At 47.3% G+C, this 19,016-nt stretch overlaps 2 protein-coding genes across 2 annotated transcripts in view; one reads left to right on the forward strand and one right to left on the reverse strand.

Moving 5' to 3' along the window:
* Positions 1 to 790: 790 nt before the first annotated feature.
* Positions 791 to 6,418, forward strand: DUSP4 (dual specificity phosphatase 4). The gene is made up of 4 exons (XM_054165092.1): positions 791 to 1,239; positions 4,235 to 4,371; positions 4,781 to 5,000; positions 5,224 to 6,418. Exons 1-4 carry the CDS (start codon positions 846 to 848, stop codon positions 5,607 to 5,609), a joined length of 1,137 nt encoding a protein of 378 aa, XP_054021067.1. The 5' UTR covers positions 791 to 845; the 3' UTR covers positions 5,610 to 6,418.
* A 3,854-nt stretch (positions 6,419 to 10,272) lies between these two features.
* TNKS (tankyrase) overlaps positions 10,273 to 19,016 on the reverse strand; it is a 123,439-nt gene continuing 114,695 nt past the window's right edge. The window contains exons 21-27 of the mRNA XM_054165104.1: positions 17,307 to 17,427; positions 16,190 to 16,287; positions 13,719 to 13,793; positions 13,118 to 13,223; positions 12,058 to 12,244; positions 11,142 to 11,298; positions 10,273 to 10,955 (exon numbers count right to left, since the gene is read on the reverse strand). Coding sequence (XP_054021079.1) covers positions 10,869 to 10,955; positions 11,142 to 11,298; positions 12,058 to 12,244; positions 13,118 to 13,223; positions 13,719 to 13,793; positions 16,190 to 16,287; positions 17,307 to 17,427 — 831 coding nt within the window. The 3' untranslated portion in view covers positions 10,273 to 10,868. The remainder of the gene's footprint in view (positions 10,956 to 11,141; positions 11,299 to 12,057; positions 12,245 to 13,117; positions 13,224 to 13,718; positions 13,794 to 16,189; positions 16,288 to 17,306; positions 17,428 to 19,016) is intronic.

Consider the following 19,016-nt stretch of genomic DNA (forward strand, 5'->3'; position numbering starts at 1 on the left):
GTCTTTAGGTGGTGGTTAGGGGAAGACCTTCTTGGGGATCACTTCAGGGCTGTGAATTTGCAAAAAGTGTTCTTCCACCTGAGAAATCAAACCACAGTGCCTTCCACATGGCTGCTCCCCATCAGGGTGCTGCAGTGTTTCTAAGTTACAGTCACTGGCTGCCAGGGAAAACGCGGCGATGGAAGATACATGCCGGCGGGGCCTCGTGGAGCTTTTGGCGGGCTCTGCTTAACGCCCCTGCCGCGGCGCCAGCTCGGCCGGGGCTGGAGCCAAGGGACAAAGGAGGGCAGCAGAGTGCGTGCAGCCTGCGCGTGCCCAGCCATGTGCGCGTCTGCCCCGCCGCGTGTGCCCGCGTGTGCGCAGGGCAGGCTGTGCCCCGCCGCGTGCGTGCGTGCGTGCGCCCAGCGCCGCGGTGCGCGCGCACGTGTGCCCCGCGCCTCCTGCGACCCGGAGGGGTCTCGGCGGGGGCGACACCGTGCACGGGCAGGGGCCAAGGGCTGCCCAGCGGTGACAAAGCCGCGGCGCCGCCCCCGCGGCCGCCCGCCGCTCTCCCCATTCACAAGGCCGGGAGAACATGGCCGGCGCGGCGGGGAGGCGCGACGCTTCATTTTTTTGTGAATGGAGGCGGTGACGTGGCGCGCGCCCGCCCGCCGCCTCCCGTCCATTCATGCGGCTCCGGCGCGGGATGAATGGGCGGGGCGGGGCGAATGGGCGGGGGCGCGCGCCGACAGCCGCCGGGTAGTAAAGGCTTCGCCGTGCGCGGGGGTGCGCGAGCGGCACCGGCAGCGGCACCGGCAGCGGCGCCGGCAGCGGGCGCAGGAGCCCCGCCACTGCCGCTCCCCGCCATGGTGGCCACCGAGGGGCTGCGGGAGATGGAGGGCAGCGCGCTGCGGCGCCTGGTCTGCCGCGACGAGGCCGGCGCCGGCGGCCCCGGGCGCTGCCTGGTGCTGGACTGCCGCCCCTTCCTGGCGCACAGCGCCGGCCACATCCGCGGCGCCCTCAATGTCCGCTGCAATACGATCGTAAGGCGGCGGGCCAAGGGCGCCGTCAGCCTGGAGCAGATCCTCCCGGCGGAGGCCGAGGTGCGGGCGCGGCTACGCGCCGGGCTCTACGCCGCCGTCGTGGTGTACGACGAGCGCAGCCCGCGCGCCGAGGCCCTGCGCGACGACAGCACCGTGGCGCTGGTGGTGCGCGCGCTCCGTCGCGACACGGCACGCGCGGACATCCGCCTCCTGGCAGGTACCGGCGTGGGTAGGGGGTGTGTGTGCGTGGCTGTGGTCGTAGGGGTCCTGGGACGTGGCCGGAGGCAGCCCCCCTATTCTCCCGCCCCGCGCCTCTCTGGGGCTCCCGGCTGCCGGGGTCCGGCCTTGCCGCGCCCTGTGCTCGCTGTTCCCCTCTCGGCCCTGCTAGGAGTTGGGAGCCGGCCGGTGGGCGGGTGCTGCATTTGGGGGGCGCCCCCAGCGTGGCCGTGGCCCCGAAGGTTGGGTGCTGGGGCAGTTGGCGGCGCGGGCATAGACCCGTGCGTGGAGGGCCCCCGAGGGACAAGGTTTGAGCCGCCTCAGGGCCAACCAGCTGAGGGGCGGGCCCCGTTTGTCTTGCTGGGGACCCGGCCTGGGCTGGGCTTGCCCGCAGACCGGGGGAAAAGGTGCAAACCCATTGGCACAAGCCGCTCTCGATGGAAGCAGAGGGGAGGTGGATCCCCTTCTTTGTCTGGGTTCATCCCCAGCCCCACAGTGCAGACAAGGTCTTTGTGCAGGACCAAATACTTGCTGTCGCGCCGATGTCCCTTTGCAATGAGAAGAACCGCCCGGGATGCCTCTTGAGCTCCTTTCTGCGGCCACAGCAGCGATCAGGGCTTCCCCTCGCCGCGCTCGAAGCGTCCGCCTGTGTTACAAGAGATGCCTGAGCAGCTGGAGCTGTTGGTCCTGAGAGCTGCCGTGAGATGCTGTAGGGAAAGGGGATGCTCATCTGGGCTGCTTGGATGAGCTCCACGGTTTGTTTTTGGTTTCTTTCTTTCTTTCTTTTTTGTTTACAGCCTCAGAGTTAATTGAGTTGTAAACCCATTAGGAGATTTGATAGAATGGAGGAGGTAGTGATTCTCTTGTACTAGACAGTAAAACCAGCAGGAGCTACTCCGAGGGTGCAATACGAGGCGCTGCTGCGATGGTGCCTAAACAGCAAGGGCTTGCTGGGGTACATGCCTTTGGGCCCTTTGCTGTGAGCCATCACAGTGCTGGGAGCCACACATGTAGCAGGATGCGCTGCTGTACTTCAAGGGTGGCCCTTTGTCAGCTGAGAGCTTCTGGTGCCCCCGTGGTTCTCATGGAAGATTGTTTGGGGGTTCCAGTCTTTTACTTTGAAGAGAATGGGCTCCTGGAGACTCAGTCTTGGATGTAGAGACTCTTTCCTCACTTACCACAGAGCTACTAAAATAATCAAGTTTGCATAAGAGCAATGTGAAGCCAGCACTGTGCATCTCCAAATGCATATTTGTCTGGTGCAGGTCATGATGAAGACCCAGATCTGGTTTGTGCAGTCAGTCTGCTGTCAGCTTCCCTGTGAAGCAGGCTGAGTGTTGCTTGAAGGTGGGAGCCTGCACAGTGTGGTGCCAGTGCTGAGCAGGGTCGGTCTGCACACACAACCAGGAGCTGCACACCACTGGATGGGGCTGCTGGATGTGGTGCTTGGCTGAATAAGCCTTAGATACAATGAGAAACCTTGAAAAAAGCCATCTCTGGCGGTTCTAAAAGATCACTTTGCCTTCTCAAGGAGGGAGCCCATTTCTGCACATCACCCTGGATAGCTTATCTCTTGGGACAGTGCAATGGCCATGAGTGTTTTATTCCTGCCCGTGGTGGGGAGAGGAGGCTGCCTTAACCCAGCACACCACTGGAGTGGGATGTAGTAGAGCCAGGGATTTTTGGATCAGACCTCCTGAAGGTGTCTAACAGGGCACTTGTATTTGGGTGCTCCTCCAAACTGAACCAGTAGGACTGGAAAGGGATGTTAGGCTGTGGAAATGTAGCCTCTCTGAACTGTCCAGCTTGTGTGGGAGGGACAATGCAAACAGTGATGCATAAGCATGGTTCTACATTAAGGTACTAAAGCCCTTCCTTGCTAAGGTGGAATAAAACATAAAGGACACAAAGATGCTGGCAGAATTGGTCTCTAACTGCCCAGAGATTCCTGGGTTGCTTTGCTGGAGATGCTTGCATCCACTTGTCATCCGAACATCCAGTCAGTCTCAGAGCAAGGGCTGGATAAAGGAAGGTGTGTCCTGCTGTGTGTGCTCTGCAACCATGAATCTGCAGACAAAGGTCCTGCCATTGTGGGGGGGGTCCTGAAGAGCTATCATGGGAGTCAGGGCTTGGTCTAGGTGGATTCCTGTGCTGATGGTAAAATACCCAATTCCCATTGGTTTTAAGGTTCAAGGTCAGACTTTACAAGGATGTCAGGGTTGCTGATTTGATTTGAATGAGGAAAAAGATCTTAGCAGAAGCATTTATCTGCAGTCAACACTGCAGGTTCCCTGTCGTGGCAAATCAGTGGGGTTTGTTATTTTTTTGCCTACTGCTAGGAAGATCTGGGGTCACCTTTACTTATGCCCCTGGTAGCAGGTCAAAGGAGCAAGCTGCTCTTTCACAGGGCACTTACCTCTATGTTCATCTTGTACCCTTAGGTGCTCTCTGGAGAGAAGTTTTGCTGTGTAGTTAGCTTTGCTGTACCTGGGCTTCCCATACCTGTTGTATTGGAACTTTGAGGCTGGAGAGTCAGGCTGGGAAAATGAGAGATCTTCCTGTGCTTTGTGGCAGGGTGATACATCTAGGAAAGCTGGGAACTGAGCAGTCTTGGCCTGAGAGCAGCTTTTCCCAACAAAGTCTGAGGGTGCTGCCAGCAAATCATCTCACCATCATCTTTAAGAGCAACCTTGGCCTCGGCCTGGTGTTTTTTTGGCAGTAGGCATGATGGGGACTAAACCCTAGACCAGAGGCTTTGGGCAGTCAAGAGAATTTCAGAACTCTTGGTCCAAGGGAGTGGTGTGACCTCAGGGATTCCCTTCTTGCTGCCAAGAGCCTGATTGCTCATCCTGGGGCAGGAGACCACTCAGTAGCACAGTAGCACTGTAGCACTGTCTAGGGCAAAGGGCATGGTGACATGGGTCAGCCTGAGCGATGCTGTTCTGCAGTGCAGGGAACATGGCATGGGCTAACGCCTCGTGCCTCTCTCCATGCAGGGGGTTATGAGCGCTTCTCCTCGGAGTACCCTGAATTCTGTGCAAAATCCAAGTCCCTGAGCAACGTGTCACCCCCCACCAGTGCTGAGACCCTGGATCTGGGCTGCAGTTCCTGTGGGACTCCTCTTCATGACCAGGTATGTCTAGAAGCCTGGTCCTCAGCTATTTTGACTGCTCCTTCCTGTGTTGCAGCCTGGCCCTCCTGGAGTCTTTCTGCTCTCCTTCACCTGAGGCCTGCAGAGCCAGAGCCCTCTTCCCTGTCCTCTTAGGGGAGAGTATAGTGGTCCTCCTGATTGCAGGGTGTTTGGGCTCCTTGGGGATTGGAAAAGCCCGAATCCTGTTAACCATGAGCCTGTTCCTGAATGGGATGAAAAAGGCAGAAATTAGTTTAACTAAACTCATAGAGGCAGCTTCCATTTCCCCTTTTGAGGGCCCCAGATCAGGTGTCAGGTTCCAGCACCAAGGGCCTCCAAGTCATCTAGCTGTGTGTCTTTCCCACTGCTGTCCACTGGTCACCCCAGTATTGTTTGTTTTTCTCTGTAACAGGGTGGCCCTGTGGAAATCCTCCCCTTCCTCTACCTTGGCAGTGCCTACCATGCTGCCCGTCGGGATATGCTCGATGCGCTGGGCATCACAGCCCTGCTGAACGTCTCCTCAGACTGCCCCAACCACTTTGAGGGGCACTACCAGTACAAATGTATCCCTGTGGAGGATAACCACAAAGCTGACATCAGCTCCTGGTTCATGGAGGCAATTGAGTACATTGGTGAGTGCCTGAACAGAGGAGCTATGTCCATGTGTTACTGGGGCTGGTGGTGGGGTTCCTGCCTCAAAGAGCTGGAGCCTTTGGCTGGGAAGGGATTAGTGTCCATCAGGGTCCAGGGCATTTGTTGCATTGGTGGGAGGTCAGTCACTCCCTGCATGTTTGGGTGAGGGGTTTGGCTTTGTTGAAGGTTATTGGTCTCATGTCTTATCCCACTGTTCTCTAGACTCAGTGAAAGAGTGTTGTGGCCGAGTCCTAGTCCACTGCCAAGCTGGTATCTCCCGCTCAGCCACCATCTGCTTGGCTTATCTGATGATGAAGAAGCGTGTCAAGCTGGAGGAGGCCTTTGAGTTCGTCAAGCAGCGCCGAAGCATCATCTCCCCTAACTTCAGCTTCATGGGGCAGCTGCTGCAGTTCGAGTCACAGGTGTTGGCCACCTCATGTGCAGTAGAAGCTGTCAGCCCCTCGGGGACACTGCGGGAACGGGGCAAGGCCACCTCCACCCCCACCTCTCAGTTTGTCTTCAGCTTCCCAGTCTCTGTTGGTGTCCATGCCACTCCCAGCAGCCTCCCATACCTGCACAGCCCCATCACCACGTCACCCAGCTGTTAGCTCAGGGCCTGAGACTGGCCGGGCAGATAGCGCCAGGCGTGGAGGGGGCAGGTGGGCTCGGAGCCCTGTAACGTTAAGCAATAGCGCCGGACACTGCCAGTAACCCTGGACTCAACGTCTTTTTCGTAGAGAAACTTCTTACCTCATCTTGGGGTTTTTTGCTTTTTAATTTTAGGTTTTGAAAGCACCGAAGTTGTAAAAGCCACGAACCCTGACACTGTCCAGGCTCTTTGCGGGAGGGGAAAAAATAGCATACTGGGTTTCCTCAAGTGCCTGGTCGTCATCTCTTTCCATCCCTAGTTTATTGTCTTGCTTAAAAAAAACAAGAGAGACATTCCTTTTCTCCCCACATTCCTGCCCCTAGCTCATCTGGGTTGAAAAGGGAGCATACCCTCTTTTTATTGAGCAGCAGACTTCCCCTTGCACAAACCAACATGGGTGCGTGCGATGGGTGCTGCTTACCTGAGCCAGCTATACTGGGTGACAAGCAGAGCTGCAGGCAGGGCCTTGGGGCAAGCAGGAGCAGTGGTGGCACAGTGCTGTCTGCAGTCAGCCTCCTCCCTGCCAGTGCCTGGGGAGCTGATGCAGGAGCTTTTGGTCCAAGCCTAGAAAATGCCTCATCTTCAACCCACTGGGAGCCGCCTTTCCCACCCTGCCTGTCTCCTTCCCCCCAGTCCAATCCAAGACACAAGATGCCTGTGTGGCTGATGTACATATGTATGGTTTTGTTCCTTTTTTTTAAGTTTAGAAATTATTTATTGCCTGAGGGAGGGAGAAAACACTGTTTGGAGAAAATAAAAATAAAACTCTTTTCAACAATTATGGCTGGTGCAGGTTTGTCCTAAGCCCAAGACAGAACAGCAGCTTGTGCAAACACTCAGCATTCACAGAGCAACTGTTAAAAATGTCTTTATTGAATTTTAAACTATTACAAGTATTGCAGATCAGACATTTAGCCAAGCACATTTATAGATCAAACTCGGTTGTTACAGAGATGTTGCCATGTAGGTAGGCTGAGGACCTGCCCCTCATCTTCTTTGAGAGAGAGGGTAAAAGAGAAAATAAATAAATGATATCCCAGCTCCAGGTAATTTGCAACCAAGAGAGGAAACATATGGAAACAAGTTATACCAAAAAAGGCTTCAAAACAACCCCAGGTACACTGCCACTTGGGTTGGCAGAAGAAGCAGTTATGAATGAAGATACACAAGCTTGTGGGACTGTGAAATTTCCATTTCACTTCCAAAGCTGAAGCAAGTTCTGCAGATGTTAAGAAGAAAGTGTCAAAATTGCCTTGTAATACAGAGACTCTTATTAAACTACATTACGGGAACCAACACTGAAACGTGCCACCAACAGGGTCAGTACGACAGAAATAGATTTATCAAAACCAGTCAGACAGCGCAATCTGACAGGCGGATGTGTGTGTAATGGAAAATGCATCTATGTCATGTTCCCTATTCATGGGCTCATCCACCTTGCTTCAGAAGTTTTATTATGCATATACTGCCCCTTGATCCTCCTGGTCCTCTTGATCCTCCGGATCAACTAGTTTCCAGAGCCAAGGAAGTGCCCCCTTCCAGAAGCCACTCTGTCTCATGCCTCTTCTGTGACTGCTGCCCACCAAAGCCAGCAGTGCAGAATATTTTGGGGGGGGGGGGGGGCTTTGTTTTTTTCTAGTGTACAATTTTGGGGTATTCTGTTACCAAAGAGCAAAGTATAGATGTTTTCAGTCAAAACAAATTCCAGCTGTATAATGCAGCAGCATTCAATTGTATCAGATGCAAATGGTCAAAACAGAGGTTAGAGAAAACAGCTTGCTCATTCCTTGGACTACAGACCAATGCTGACTGCCCAACGGTGGAACAAGCTAGCACAAGAGGGTTGAACAGTCCCTGTGGAGCTGGGATCAAAACATTGGCAGACAAAAATAAGGATGAGAAAATAAGATACACCTTTATTAAGGTACTCTCTGCTTTTAAGGTTTGTTGACAACATTCAGACTGCAATGTCACTGCACCAGGTACCAAATTCATCTGTCTCATGGAAACACTTTCTGTAGGAGAAGGGTTGTTACTTTCAGCAAGGGAGAGCAGAACTGTCCCTTCTCTGCTATGTAGTGAACTTTGTTTCTGTTTTGCCAATTAAGATCTTGTCACAAACTGCAGAGATGTTTCAAAATGCTGCCTCAAAGTGACATGGAGGAAAAAAAAATAAAGAAAAAAAAAGAAAACAGGCTTGAAAGAGAAGTGTCCCTTTCCCCAGGAGACTGCATGTCTGTCCCAGTGGGAATATGTTTTGCTGGAGCCATGAGAGGTGCCAGGCTCCCGAGCCAGTGTGTTTTTGCATCCTCAGCTCCTGCCATGCCTCCACTGGTGATGCAATGCTGCAAAGAAGCATCCCACTGTCAGGGGACTGCCCCTTCTCAGGAAGGCAGTAGCTGCCTGGTTATAGGGGTGTACTATCTTTAAGGTCCCCTTCTGTGGAATTAGGAGGCATCAAGTTAAGTGCCTCAGCTAAAGCGGAAGCATCTGTACCGTAATAATCTGCCAAATGCAGCTCTGCCATGACAGTTTTCTTCACGGGTAACTTCCATACAGATGGACAGATCCACACTTTGTAAACTGCAAGAGGAGCTACAATGATACATGCCAGAAGAGGTGAACACTACTCCTGCAGAGGTTTCTATGACACAGATGCATCATCAGGCCTGGGTATTCCTCCGTGTCTGGCCACAAACGGATATGAGCTCACACCATTAAGAGACAAAAACCACTGCAAAATGACTTCCTCACACAGCACCTTTACTCTGCACAGAACATCAGGTACATTAACACTGGCAGTTCAAAGATACTGGACAGTATTTTTATCCTCTAGAAGTTCAAGGCTGCAGAAGAAATCCAGACTAGCCATTAGTTCAATCAGCACACAGGAAACAAGCAGCAAGAACAGAATCTGGTGCGCACTTGGTGGGGTTTCTGATTTTAAGTTTGTTCCTCTTTCAGAGAGATGTAAAGCTTTTAACTTCCACACCCACATTAACCATTTTGCTCACCTAAGCAGCACAACTGTTTTACCATTTAAAACTATGTCTAAGTGGGGATGGTGAGCAACACTCACTCTCAACACCATCTGAAACCCTAGCGTAGATAGGCACATCCCCCCACTCCATTCTTAACTAAGTTAAAAACAAACTCCAAACTTAAATGATGAATACAAAGCCTAGTGGTGATCTTTGCAATCCTAACACTATTAAACAAGTAGCCAAAATACAAGCACCCAATTTTGTCAATGAGATTTGATTAAAAGGACAACTAGGCTACAGCCCGGCTTGGACTTGGAAGCTACATATTTAATCAGGTCACAAAATGAGGCAAGAACCATAAAACTACTTCCAGCTCAAGAAAAATAAACCCTAAAGTTCAAGATTTGTTGGAGTATTGCTTTTTCTAAGGGCTTCTTTAGAGATATTACAAACAGATGATGTGCAGGCAGCCAGGTTGTATCAAGTGACTGATTTTTGCAGTGGGTGAAATTTTAACCTGCTTCAACATTAGTGTCCTGATGTTAAAGATGAAAATTTGGTGTCTTACCAGCAAAAGTGGAAAGCTTTTCAGGTTCAAGTTTGGGGTTTCTTTTTTAAATTCCAAACAGGTCAGAAATATGCCACTTCTGGGGAGCACATGTCTGCTGATAAACAAAAAGCACACTATCCTGTCATTTTCTTGCTTTAAAGGGGCTAAAACCCAAATGCATGAACTGGATCATCGGATGTTAAATAGTGCTGGTCAGTAGGGAAATGTACAGAGTGTTGTGTTCAACGGCATGCTTTTTTCCCCAGCTGTTTCATGCCCAACACTGAAGCACATCTCCTGGCATTGGTTGTTAAGAGAAAAAAAAAAAAGTAAAATTAAACAGCTCAATTTTCAACATCCTCTGAAGCTGTAGGGACAACAAAAAAGAAGCAGGTTTTTACTTTTGTTAAATGCATATCCTCCGTGAGGGGGACTTCTGAAATTGTTTGATGCTGTGTTATGCAACACTTAAAAATAACTTTCTCCTACTCAGTGAAATAAGCCTGGGAAACTTGCAGGGAAGGGGACTGGAGCAAATAAATCCTAGCTTTGTTCTCTGGTATACCTGCAAACAAGTCCAAGTTTTAAAAGTTCATTCTCATCAAAATGCAAAATCGGTATGTAAAAATACGATTGTTTTGTATATCCCTTAAGCTCCTCAGTCCTGATGCCACACACAAAGATACGACACTAAACTGCTGAAGTACACTCCCCCTTACCAGCGTGAAACCCATTTAGCGGGTCTTGTATCGCAGAGGGACATGAACAGATATGCCCTCGTGTATGCAATCCTCTGGCTCCTCACCTGCTGCATCCCAGCAAAACCTCTGTAGCTGGAGACCATTTCACAAACTGCATGTACTTAACAGAAGCCTTGTAAAATGCTCTTTTAGAAATGCTAGCAGAGGGCGCTGACCTGCTTCATGAAGTTCTCTCAAGCACAAGAACTGGCTTTACCCTTACAAACACTTCCTAGGGCTTCTGCTCAAAAACCTGACTAAGCTGCAAACCAACACAGTTTGTTTCCACTCTGAAGCTACACACATTCATACCATTGTTTTCTCAGAGGTGTGCAAACCCCTCCCCCCACATCGAAGAACTTGGACCTGGCCCCTTCTCAGATGAAATTCATATTGCATTGTTAACGACTTCAGTCAAGCTGACTTTGTGCAAAATATCTTTAAGAAGGTTTCGGCTCGACTTCAGAATACAAAAGGAAAATAAATAGTTGACTAGGACCTCTTGAAAACATAAAATGAATGGTGGATGTTGAAGAGAAAATTATGGGCTTAATGCAATATATTTCCAAATAAAATAACTAGAGAATAGTAGTGTCCAAAATTTCAAAGTGTGAGATAGCACTGATAAAGATTTTTCACTTGCACAATAATGTTCCCAAAGTCTAAATCAAAACAACATTATTTTACACGTGGCAACTGCAGAGACTAGGAGCCTGAGATATGTTATTAAAAGGCAGTCCCTTGTAAACTTTCCTCAAAAGGAACAGTAGCAGTTGAGTATGCAAGAGTTACTCTTATCTTATTCACCAAGACAGCAATGCTTTATAAAAGACAAACAGCTTTTCCCCAGGTTGTTAAGGATTTTGTACGATACTGATTTTCTGAAACACGTATCCATCCAGTCCAAGATTGAAGTCACATCCTTCTTCACTGCTCTCTAGCTACTAGGTCTTTTGCTCTGCTGCTGTTGCTGTCTGTGAGGGAGCTTCTGGTTTCACAATCTGGTATGTAATGAGATATTCTGGGTACGCCTGAAAGTTAAGCCAAGAATAAAAACCCAGTATTACTTTACGCAGGGGTACGCTCAAGGAAGTTCACATTTTGGATTTCACTGAACAGTGATCAGGAAGGACAGGGCAAGGGTCAGCTCTGTTTGCAGAGTACAAGAGGAAAAGCAGATTTCAAACCCAGACAGTATTCTGTCTGAACCTACATACCTGTTCTCCTCTGTAGATAACGTATTCAGCATATGCAAGTCCATTCACGCTTGGCCTGCCAATGACAGAATGGTGCCCCGGAGGGGCATGAGCCATTTTCATTGTGCTGAACTGAAGAAAGGATTTTCCAAGGGTCACTCTACAGAAGAGCATTTGTCTAAAAGGAAGAAAGCAAGCATAATTTGAAAATATCTTACCAGGGGTCGTATGCTTCCAGAATGATTTCAGACTTCTGAGTTTATTTTGTTACAATTAATGTCTCAAGGCGTTTTGGAGAAACACTTTAAGAAGCAACTTCTAAGGCTGTATAAACCCCCTCATGAAAATAAATCTTTCTCAGCACACAGAAGGGACAACACACAATTTGTTCAGTGCTCACACAGAGGCCTGTTCTAGTTCATTTTATGTAAAGCTGTTGAAAGAAGCTGAAACTCTCCGTGTTCCTGCTTACGAGGGTATGGACAGGTGTGAAAGTGCAAAACCCACTTTGATCTAACTCCAGTACAAAACAAAGCTGAGATTAGCTCCTGTTCACTGCCTATAGAGCTATCTGACCTACAGTACCACACTGTACTGCTGACCACCACTTTGCACCGCAGGTTTGATTGCACAGTGATGCAATTTAATTGTATTCCCCTGACCCTTCATTTTCAAACTTGCTGTTTCAAGCCTCCCTCCTGAGCCACAATTCACTTTGATTCATCCTCACTGTGCTCTCAGATGCAATTTTGGACCTTCCTGTGGGACTTGCTGCATTTTTATCCTTTTTGTTCAAGCACTGACAAATGGAAACTGCCTTTTTCCTGCCATAGTCAAGCTCAAGTGGGTATTCCTTCCCCGCAATTCATCCTCTGCCAGGATGGTGAAAACCAGGACAGCCAGAATTGTGCGAGAGGCAACTCCGCTGGACTCATACCTGTGGCAGATGTAACAGGATCTGTCTTTGTGTGTGGGACAGCCTGTTCCTCCCCCTATTCCATACACATATTGGTTGCTTTTTGAGGAGTTCTCAGCAAAGTAAATTCCAGCTCCAAACATCCCTCCAATGTACGCATGTCTCTCATCAAATCCTTTGTGAATGATAGCATTGATAAAAGGAGACCCTAGAAGAGGATGACATGAAAGGATGTGTTAAGCTCTACAGTGATAAGGGACTCTATGTCAAGAGGAGCCTGCCTGCCTTAAATAGGACATTAAATACCAGAGAGTGTGCTCAGTCAGCTGGCAGGGGGCGATACCCGGCTGGATGCAGCGATGTGTGGGATTTATCGTTATATACCAAGATCCCACGTGTGACTCATATTTCTTACTCATTTCACACATCTCATTAAGTGGTTTTCCCCTCCGCTCACATTTCTGTGCAATTTATCTTGTCAATGCACACCACTTTCAGCAGTCAGCACTGGTTAAGATGGGGCAAGGTGTCAGGACAGTCATACCCAAAACCAATTTCTTACACAGAATCATAAAAGGATCTGGGGCAGAAGGACCCTCAGGCAGCTGTCATTTGTAGGTACTTCTGGATGCTTCTAGAGAACATATTGCTGAAACTCTTGGTTGATTTTGGTTCCTTCTTCTGATGATTGCCTGAAGCTCCCAGGTAAAACACCTACTGTGTGCTGGTACCCTCTTAGAAGAGCCCTGTCTTTTGCACAGCAATGTAACATCCTCCCAGCAGCTTTACTGGAAATGACTAAGACACATCTTACATAAAAAAACCCAAACCAACATTTTTTCCCTTTTATTAAAAAAAAAAAAAGAGAGAGAGCCTATTTTTAATCTAGTGTAGCTTTCTGAATTGCAGTAACCACACAAACTAACTCCACCACCTCAACAGCCTTGCATTTCTAGTGTAGAAATACAATTACCGTACAGGATGGTGATGCAGCAACATCACCATTGCCTGCGGATCCTTGTAAGCTTTTCATTTGTTGCTGTTAAACACCAGTAGATACAAACAGAGATCACTTCCTTACCATGAAACAGCATCCGTTCGTTGTGATGATTATGATTCTCCTCCGAGACCTCCTTCTGCCTGTGACAGAATCTTTCCCGCAACTTCTTGTTCACAACCTTTTGGATCTGCAGTGGTACAAGAGGTCCAACCATGCTTGAATTGCAATTGCAATGTGACCATGGTTTCACAGAATTTGCATACATTCAGCCAGGAAACCAAATGGTATCAAGGCATGTTCCCCCGCTGCCCCAACTCACTTAAAGTGACAAAAAAATAAAAGATTACATTGAGAAAAAGAACAAACCGACAAACATGCTGCAAAGTCAAATGCAACAGCTATAGATCTCTGAAATTACATTAAATCAGGCTGCGAAATGTCAGGCTTGTCACTTGTCTTCCACATCAGTTCCTTAGGCTCCTTTAAGAGCGCAAGTGGATACTTCTCCCTCATTGCACGTGCAGTCTAATTTTACCGTTCAGCACATGCTTTAACTCTGCTCCTGAATATTACTTTAATAAAGAACTTTAAATACAAAAGGGTGATCCATTACACCCATTCTGCCTGCTTGCACTGGTATCAACTTGTTTCACTAAGTAGAATTTAGAGGTTGGAAACTTACCCTGATGACATTGTACCTGTTGAAGATCCCACCGGCATTTCCACCGTCCCGATGCTCCCGGATTGTACTTTGCATCTACAGACATGAATGCAATTGAATGTTCAGCACACAAAGCTTGCCAACAGGGCAAAGTATGCACACAGTTTCTCAGTCTGTCACTGGCAACAATGGGCAATCTTGATTCAAAATCCATTAAAAGGTGTCAAAAATACCCCACATGACTACTCTATTTTAAACTGAGCTACAATCAGACTTCTCATGCACTCAACACACTTGCAATAAGTATCTACACAGGTAAAAAGGAGAACAGTGGCACTGGTTATCAGAATTATGCACAACTAGGAAACCTCCCTTAGTTTAGCAAAACATGCTAAATAAAAAAATCCTTGGAAATGAACATGCAAAAAAATCATTTTGAAGCAGTAACAAAAGTGTTTCTAATGAGCAGAGTTTGTGTTTCTTGGTGATAGGAAGATGCTTGCACTGTAAATTTTCCTGTGCCAGAGAATTATTTTGGTTGGAAAAGACCCTAAAGATCATGTCCAAGCATTCTCTACCTCTACCAAGTCTCATGCTAAACCATCATCATCATCACAGTACCATGTCCCTTGTCACCACATCTCTGCATCTTTTAAACACCTCTATGGATGGAGATTCAGCCACCTCCCTGGGGAGCTTATTCCAGTATCTGATAATCCTTTCAGAGAAGTTTCTTCTAATATCCAATCTAGACTTGCCCTGGTGCAACTTGAAGCCATTTCCTCTCATCCTATATTCATGGTTATTAGGGAGAACAGACCAACTTCCACCTTACTCCAACCTCCTTTCAGGCAGCTGTAGAAAGTGAGGTCGTCCCTCAGCCTCTTTTTTCTCCAGACTAAACAACCCTAGTTCCCTCAGCTACTCCTCACAGGACTTACGCTCTGGACCCACTCCAGCAATGAAACATCTTCTTGTTGTGAGGGCCCCAAAACTGAACACAGTACTCAAAGTGTGGCCTCACCAGTGCTCAGTGTCATGGAATACAGCTCAGGATGCTGTTGGCTTTCATGGCCACCTGAGTACACTTCTAGCTCATATTCACCCAGCTGTCAAACAGCATCTCCAGGTCTTTCTCTGCCAGGCAGCTTTCCAGCTACTCTTTCCTGAGCCTGCAGCTTTGCATGGGGTGGTTGTGATCCAAGAGCAGCACCTGCCACTTGGCCTCGTTAAACCTCATACAATTGGCTTTGGGCCACTGATCCATCCTGTCCGGGTCTCCTTGTGGAGCCTCAAGCAGATCAACACTCCCACCCATCTTTATCACCTGCAAACTTACTGAGGGGGCACTGAATCTCCTCCTCCAGATCACTGATAAAGAGAACTGGCCTCAGAACTGAGCCCTGGGGAACACCACTTGTGATGGGCCACCAATTGCATTTAATTCCATTCATCAGCGCTCTGGGCTTGGCTGTCCAGCCAATTTTTTTACCCAAAGAGTACACCTGTCTAAGGCCATGAGCCACCAGTTCCTCCAGGATTCTGTGGGAGATGCTGTCATGAGCAGTCCCTGAGAATTTCTACAGTTTCTTTGTTATCTTTTCCAGAAGTATTTATAGCTACAGCAACAATATTTAGTAACAGCTCAAACACATCCCAATATACCATTACAAATAGGTGACCTTTTCTTGTCCAAAGCATTTATATGAAAGATCTGCACAAACTCCAGCTCACAGACTTAATAATCAAAAATATTCCAGGCTAATCTGGCAGCAATCATGAACATCTAGACTTTTTGAAGAAGACTCCCAACACTTCTGTGCTGCAGTGTAGGAGCACTATACAAACAGCAAATGCACAGTAAAATGGAGCTTCTTCCAAACACAACTCTTTAGAAAGTCTCTTTTCTGTTATGATTTTTCTTTCAAAATGGTATCTGCTTGTCGTTTACTTAAATAAAAGAGCCTGTGTGTGGGAGGCAAAATTACAGTCAGCTCTTGGTTATCCAAGCGCTGTTTATCTGGGTTACAGATTAACTAAGCCACTGAGACAAGAGAAAACAAGCTGGTTCACATGCAGAAAGAGCCTGAGCACAGACAATGCCTGCAGAAGTGCAAGGCCTTAATGCCTTGGTCTTCAATCACTGGGTCTTTGACTTTCACAAGCCCACCGATCTCCAGAAAGCTATGGAGGCCCTTGCTGCGTGATAAGGTCCCAAACAGGAAAGGCAAGATTGGGAAAACACTAAGTGAGCAAACAGACCATTTCTTAAAAAAAAAATAACCAAAAAAACTTGTCAGGACATATAGCAAAGTCATTTCCATAACTTCTCTAAAAAAGACAAGTGAAGAGCTCTAAATTTCATGTCAGATCTATGCCACCAAAGGATATTTTATTGCTTTCAATGTGTGTTATATGCCATACTACTGAGAGGTTAAAAGTGAAAAGAGAAATACAGTGCACTGGAGCATTAAGAAAGGTACTTGCAATACCTCCTCCTCTACAGACTGATACTCCTTATCGTCAGGAGCAAGGTCAAGAAGAATGGTCCCCTGACTTACACAGTGGAAAGTCAAATATGGATTGGTGCCTGCAAAGAGAAGGAAAGAAAGGAATAAAAATCAGCAGGAGAAAACAATACCAGCTCTGTTTGTGTCCATCATCATCATCATTCTCTTAAGTAACCCCAGTACAACAGGAAATGCAAAAGAAGCACAAGGCAGAAAGCACAACCTCAAAACGATGAAGTGATTGAGCTAGCAGCTGAGGCTTTAACAGAGAAAAGGAAATTGCAGGCGGGACATAATTGCATTGCATTGTTCACAATTTCAAGAGAAGCATCTCAGAAGTGTGGGGCAGCAAAAAACTCCATCAGGTCCAACCTTCAGGACACAGCTGGCCTATGTACACAGGGTATACATATGGTACACAGGGAAAACCAATCCAAAAGCTCCTGCTTGGGTGAAACGGTGTCCCTGGAAATGGGCACAGCTGCAACAGCTGCCTCAGGGGTGTCCGTTCTCTGGAAGGGCAAGTGATGACTCCATTCCCTATCTCCTCAATACATCTTTACTTGTCACAACCCCTACAGCCACCAGATCTGCCAGCAAGAACATTTTCCTGACATCCAAATTCTTTTAAGTTGTTGTGACAATGCCTACATTTATAAGGACAGACTGAGGGAGCTGGGGCTCTTCAGCTTGGAGAAGAGGAGACTGAGGGCTGACCTCATTCATGTTTATAAATAAGTAAAGGGTGAATGCCAAGAGGAGGGGGCCAGGCTCTTCTTGGTGATGCCCAAATACAAGACAAGGGGCAATGGGTGGAAGTGGAGGCATAGGAAGTTCCATGAAAACAGGAGGAATAATTATTTCACTGGGAGGGTGACAGAACACTGGACAGGCTGCCCAGGGCAGGTGTGGAATTTCCCTCTCTGGAGATATTCAAAACCTGCCTGGATAAGTTCCTGTGTGACCTGGTATACAGGTGATCCTGATTTGTCAGGGGAGGTTGAACTAGATGATATCTCAAAGTCCCTTCTGTGAAAAAGTGTTTGCTGGAAGCCTGCTGTATTCTACACCAACTAAGCAGCAGAAGTGTCATATTTACCTTGCTGCCCTCCTAGAAGTCTCTCCACACCTTTTATTAATTTGTGGCGGTGTCCATAAGCATTGATCCCAATTTCTTTAAGCTCCTCATGCCCCATGTCTGCCAACACATCCAAGGTGATCTGGAAAGGTAGAAAAACACAAAATTCACCTGCCAAACCTGGCCTGATTCCAAAGGCTGAAGACCCATGAACTCAGAAAATGGCATGTGTGTATGGTGCAGCCGAGAGAGAGAAAGAGTGTGTGTATATGTGCATACACATGCACTCTGTTTTGTTGCACTTCTAATTGCTGCCACCTTCTGGCAAGCCTCTCCCTATCACAGGACCATACCCAGCTGCTACAGCCTGAAGCAGTGTAAAAGGTTAGCTTCTCTTACAGAAGGTTCTCAAAAGCATTTTCACTTATGCAGAAGGATGATGCAAGGAAATGCTGGGAGAAACCTGGGAATATTTTTAAAGCATTTAAAGTTTTGCATTAATGTGCAATTCCTTATTTTGCACCATACAAACAAAAGTGAATACCCTGTAAGCTTAGTAATAAATGTTGGTTGTTTCACATCAACACTGTTATGGTGTGTGTTGTTACTGTGTGTATATATCCACGGGTGCACTTGCACGTGTACCAAAGTAGTGGGTGAGCTGTCCTAAGTCATGCTCAACTATTCAACTCTTTTTGGAACTCACATTGTGAGGGCACGCACACATACAGCTATTCATATGGTTGCAGCATGTCAGGTGCATCAGTAAGATTTTAAATTTCAAGGTGAAGCAGGAAGATAATAAAACATGATGTCAAATAAACACTTCTAAAAAGAACAGAAGACAAAGGCTAGGTACAGTACACATTTTTATTACTACAAAGAATTCGTGCACTGAGGTGATTCTGTGACAAACAAAGATTTCATCTGGAAGAGATGATTATATAACATCTACTTGCAATTTTACATATTAAACTAGAATGGGAAGCTCAGCAAATTCTAGGAAGTCATAAAACCTGAGTCAAAAGAAGCTGTACTGCTAGTACAACTGGATTTGCAGGTATGAACTGTGCCCACTACAAACTGAGTACCATTCATTCAAAAGAAAACAACTCAAGCAAGGAATTAATAGCTACACTCAACATCTGTCCAACTGAGCAGAAAACAACCCCACTGGGATTGCTGTGGAAAAGGCACTGAAGACACTCGCCATGTGCAGAGGAACATTAAGAAAAGAGAAGAAATGATGCAGGTATTAAAAAGCATCAGGAAGGGGCTAGAGCCAAAGTGAAAAATTGCACATGAAGGCACTGCAGTGCTTGGAAAAGCATCTTAAAACATTAAGGACAATGAGCTTGTTTTCATTAGTAAGAAACTTACAAGGGGAGCAAAACAGTTTCAAAATGATGAATGAATATAGTGAATCTGATTTGCATTATTAAATCTTATTTAGTAGGGGAATATATTAAAAACAGGCTAAGGAAGCAAAAGTAGAACAAAACCAGCATGGTAACACCAAGGTGTAAAAAAGAGTAAGACAGAATAAATGTGAACAGATTATAGGCTGGTTTGAGATTGGTTTGCTTCTTAATAGAAGCAGTTCCAAACTAAAGAGATTATGCTTGACATAAAAGAAGGGGGGGAAAAAAGGATCATATAGCATTATAAATTTTGGGAGATACCTCCTGTAATGTTTCATGGAAACAGTGGGAAGTATTTCTGTAAGCAATG

This window comes from Dryobates pubescens, chromosome 1 (assembly GCF_014839835.1).
Source record: "Dryobates pubescens isolate bDryPub1 chromosome 1, bDryPub1.pri, whole genome shotgun sequence".
In the NCBI taxonomy this organism is placed as follows: Eukaryota; Metazoa; Chordata; class Aves; order Piciformes; family Picidae; genus Dryobates; species Dryobates pubescens.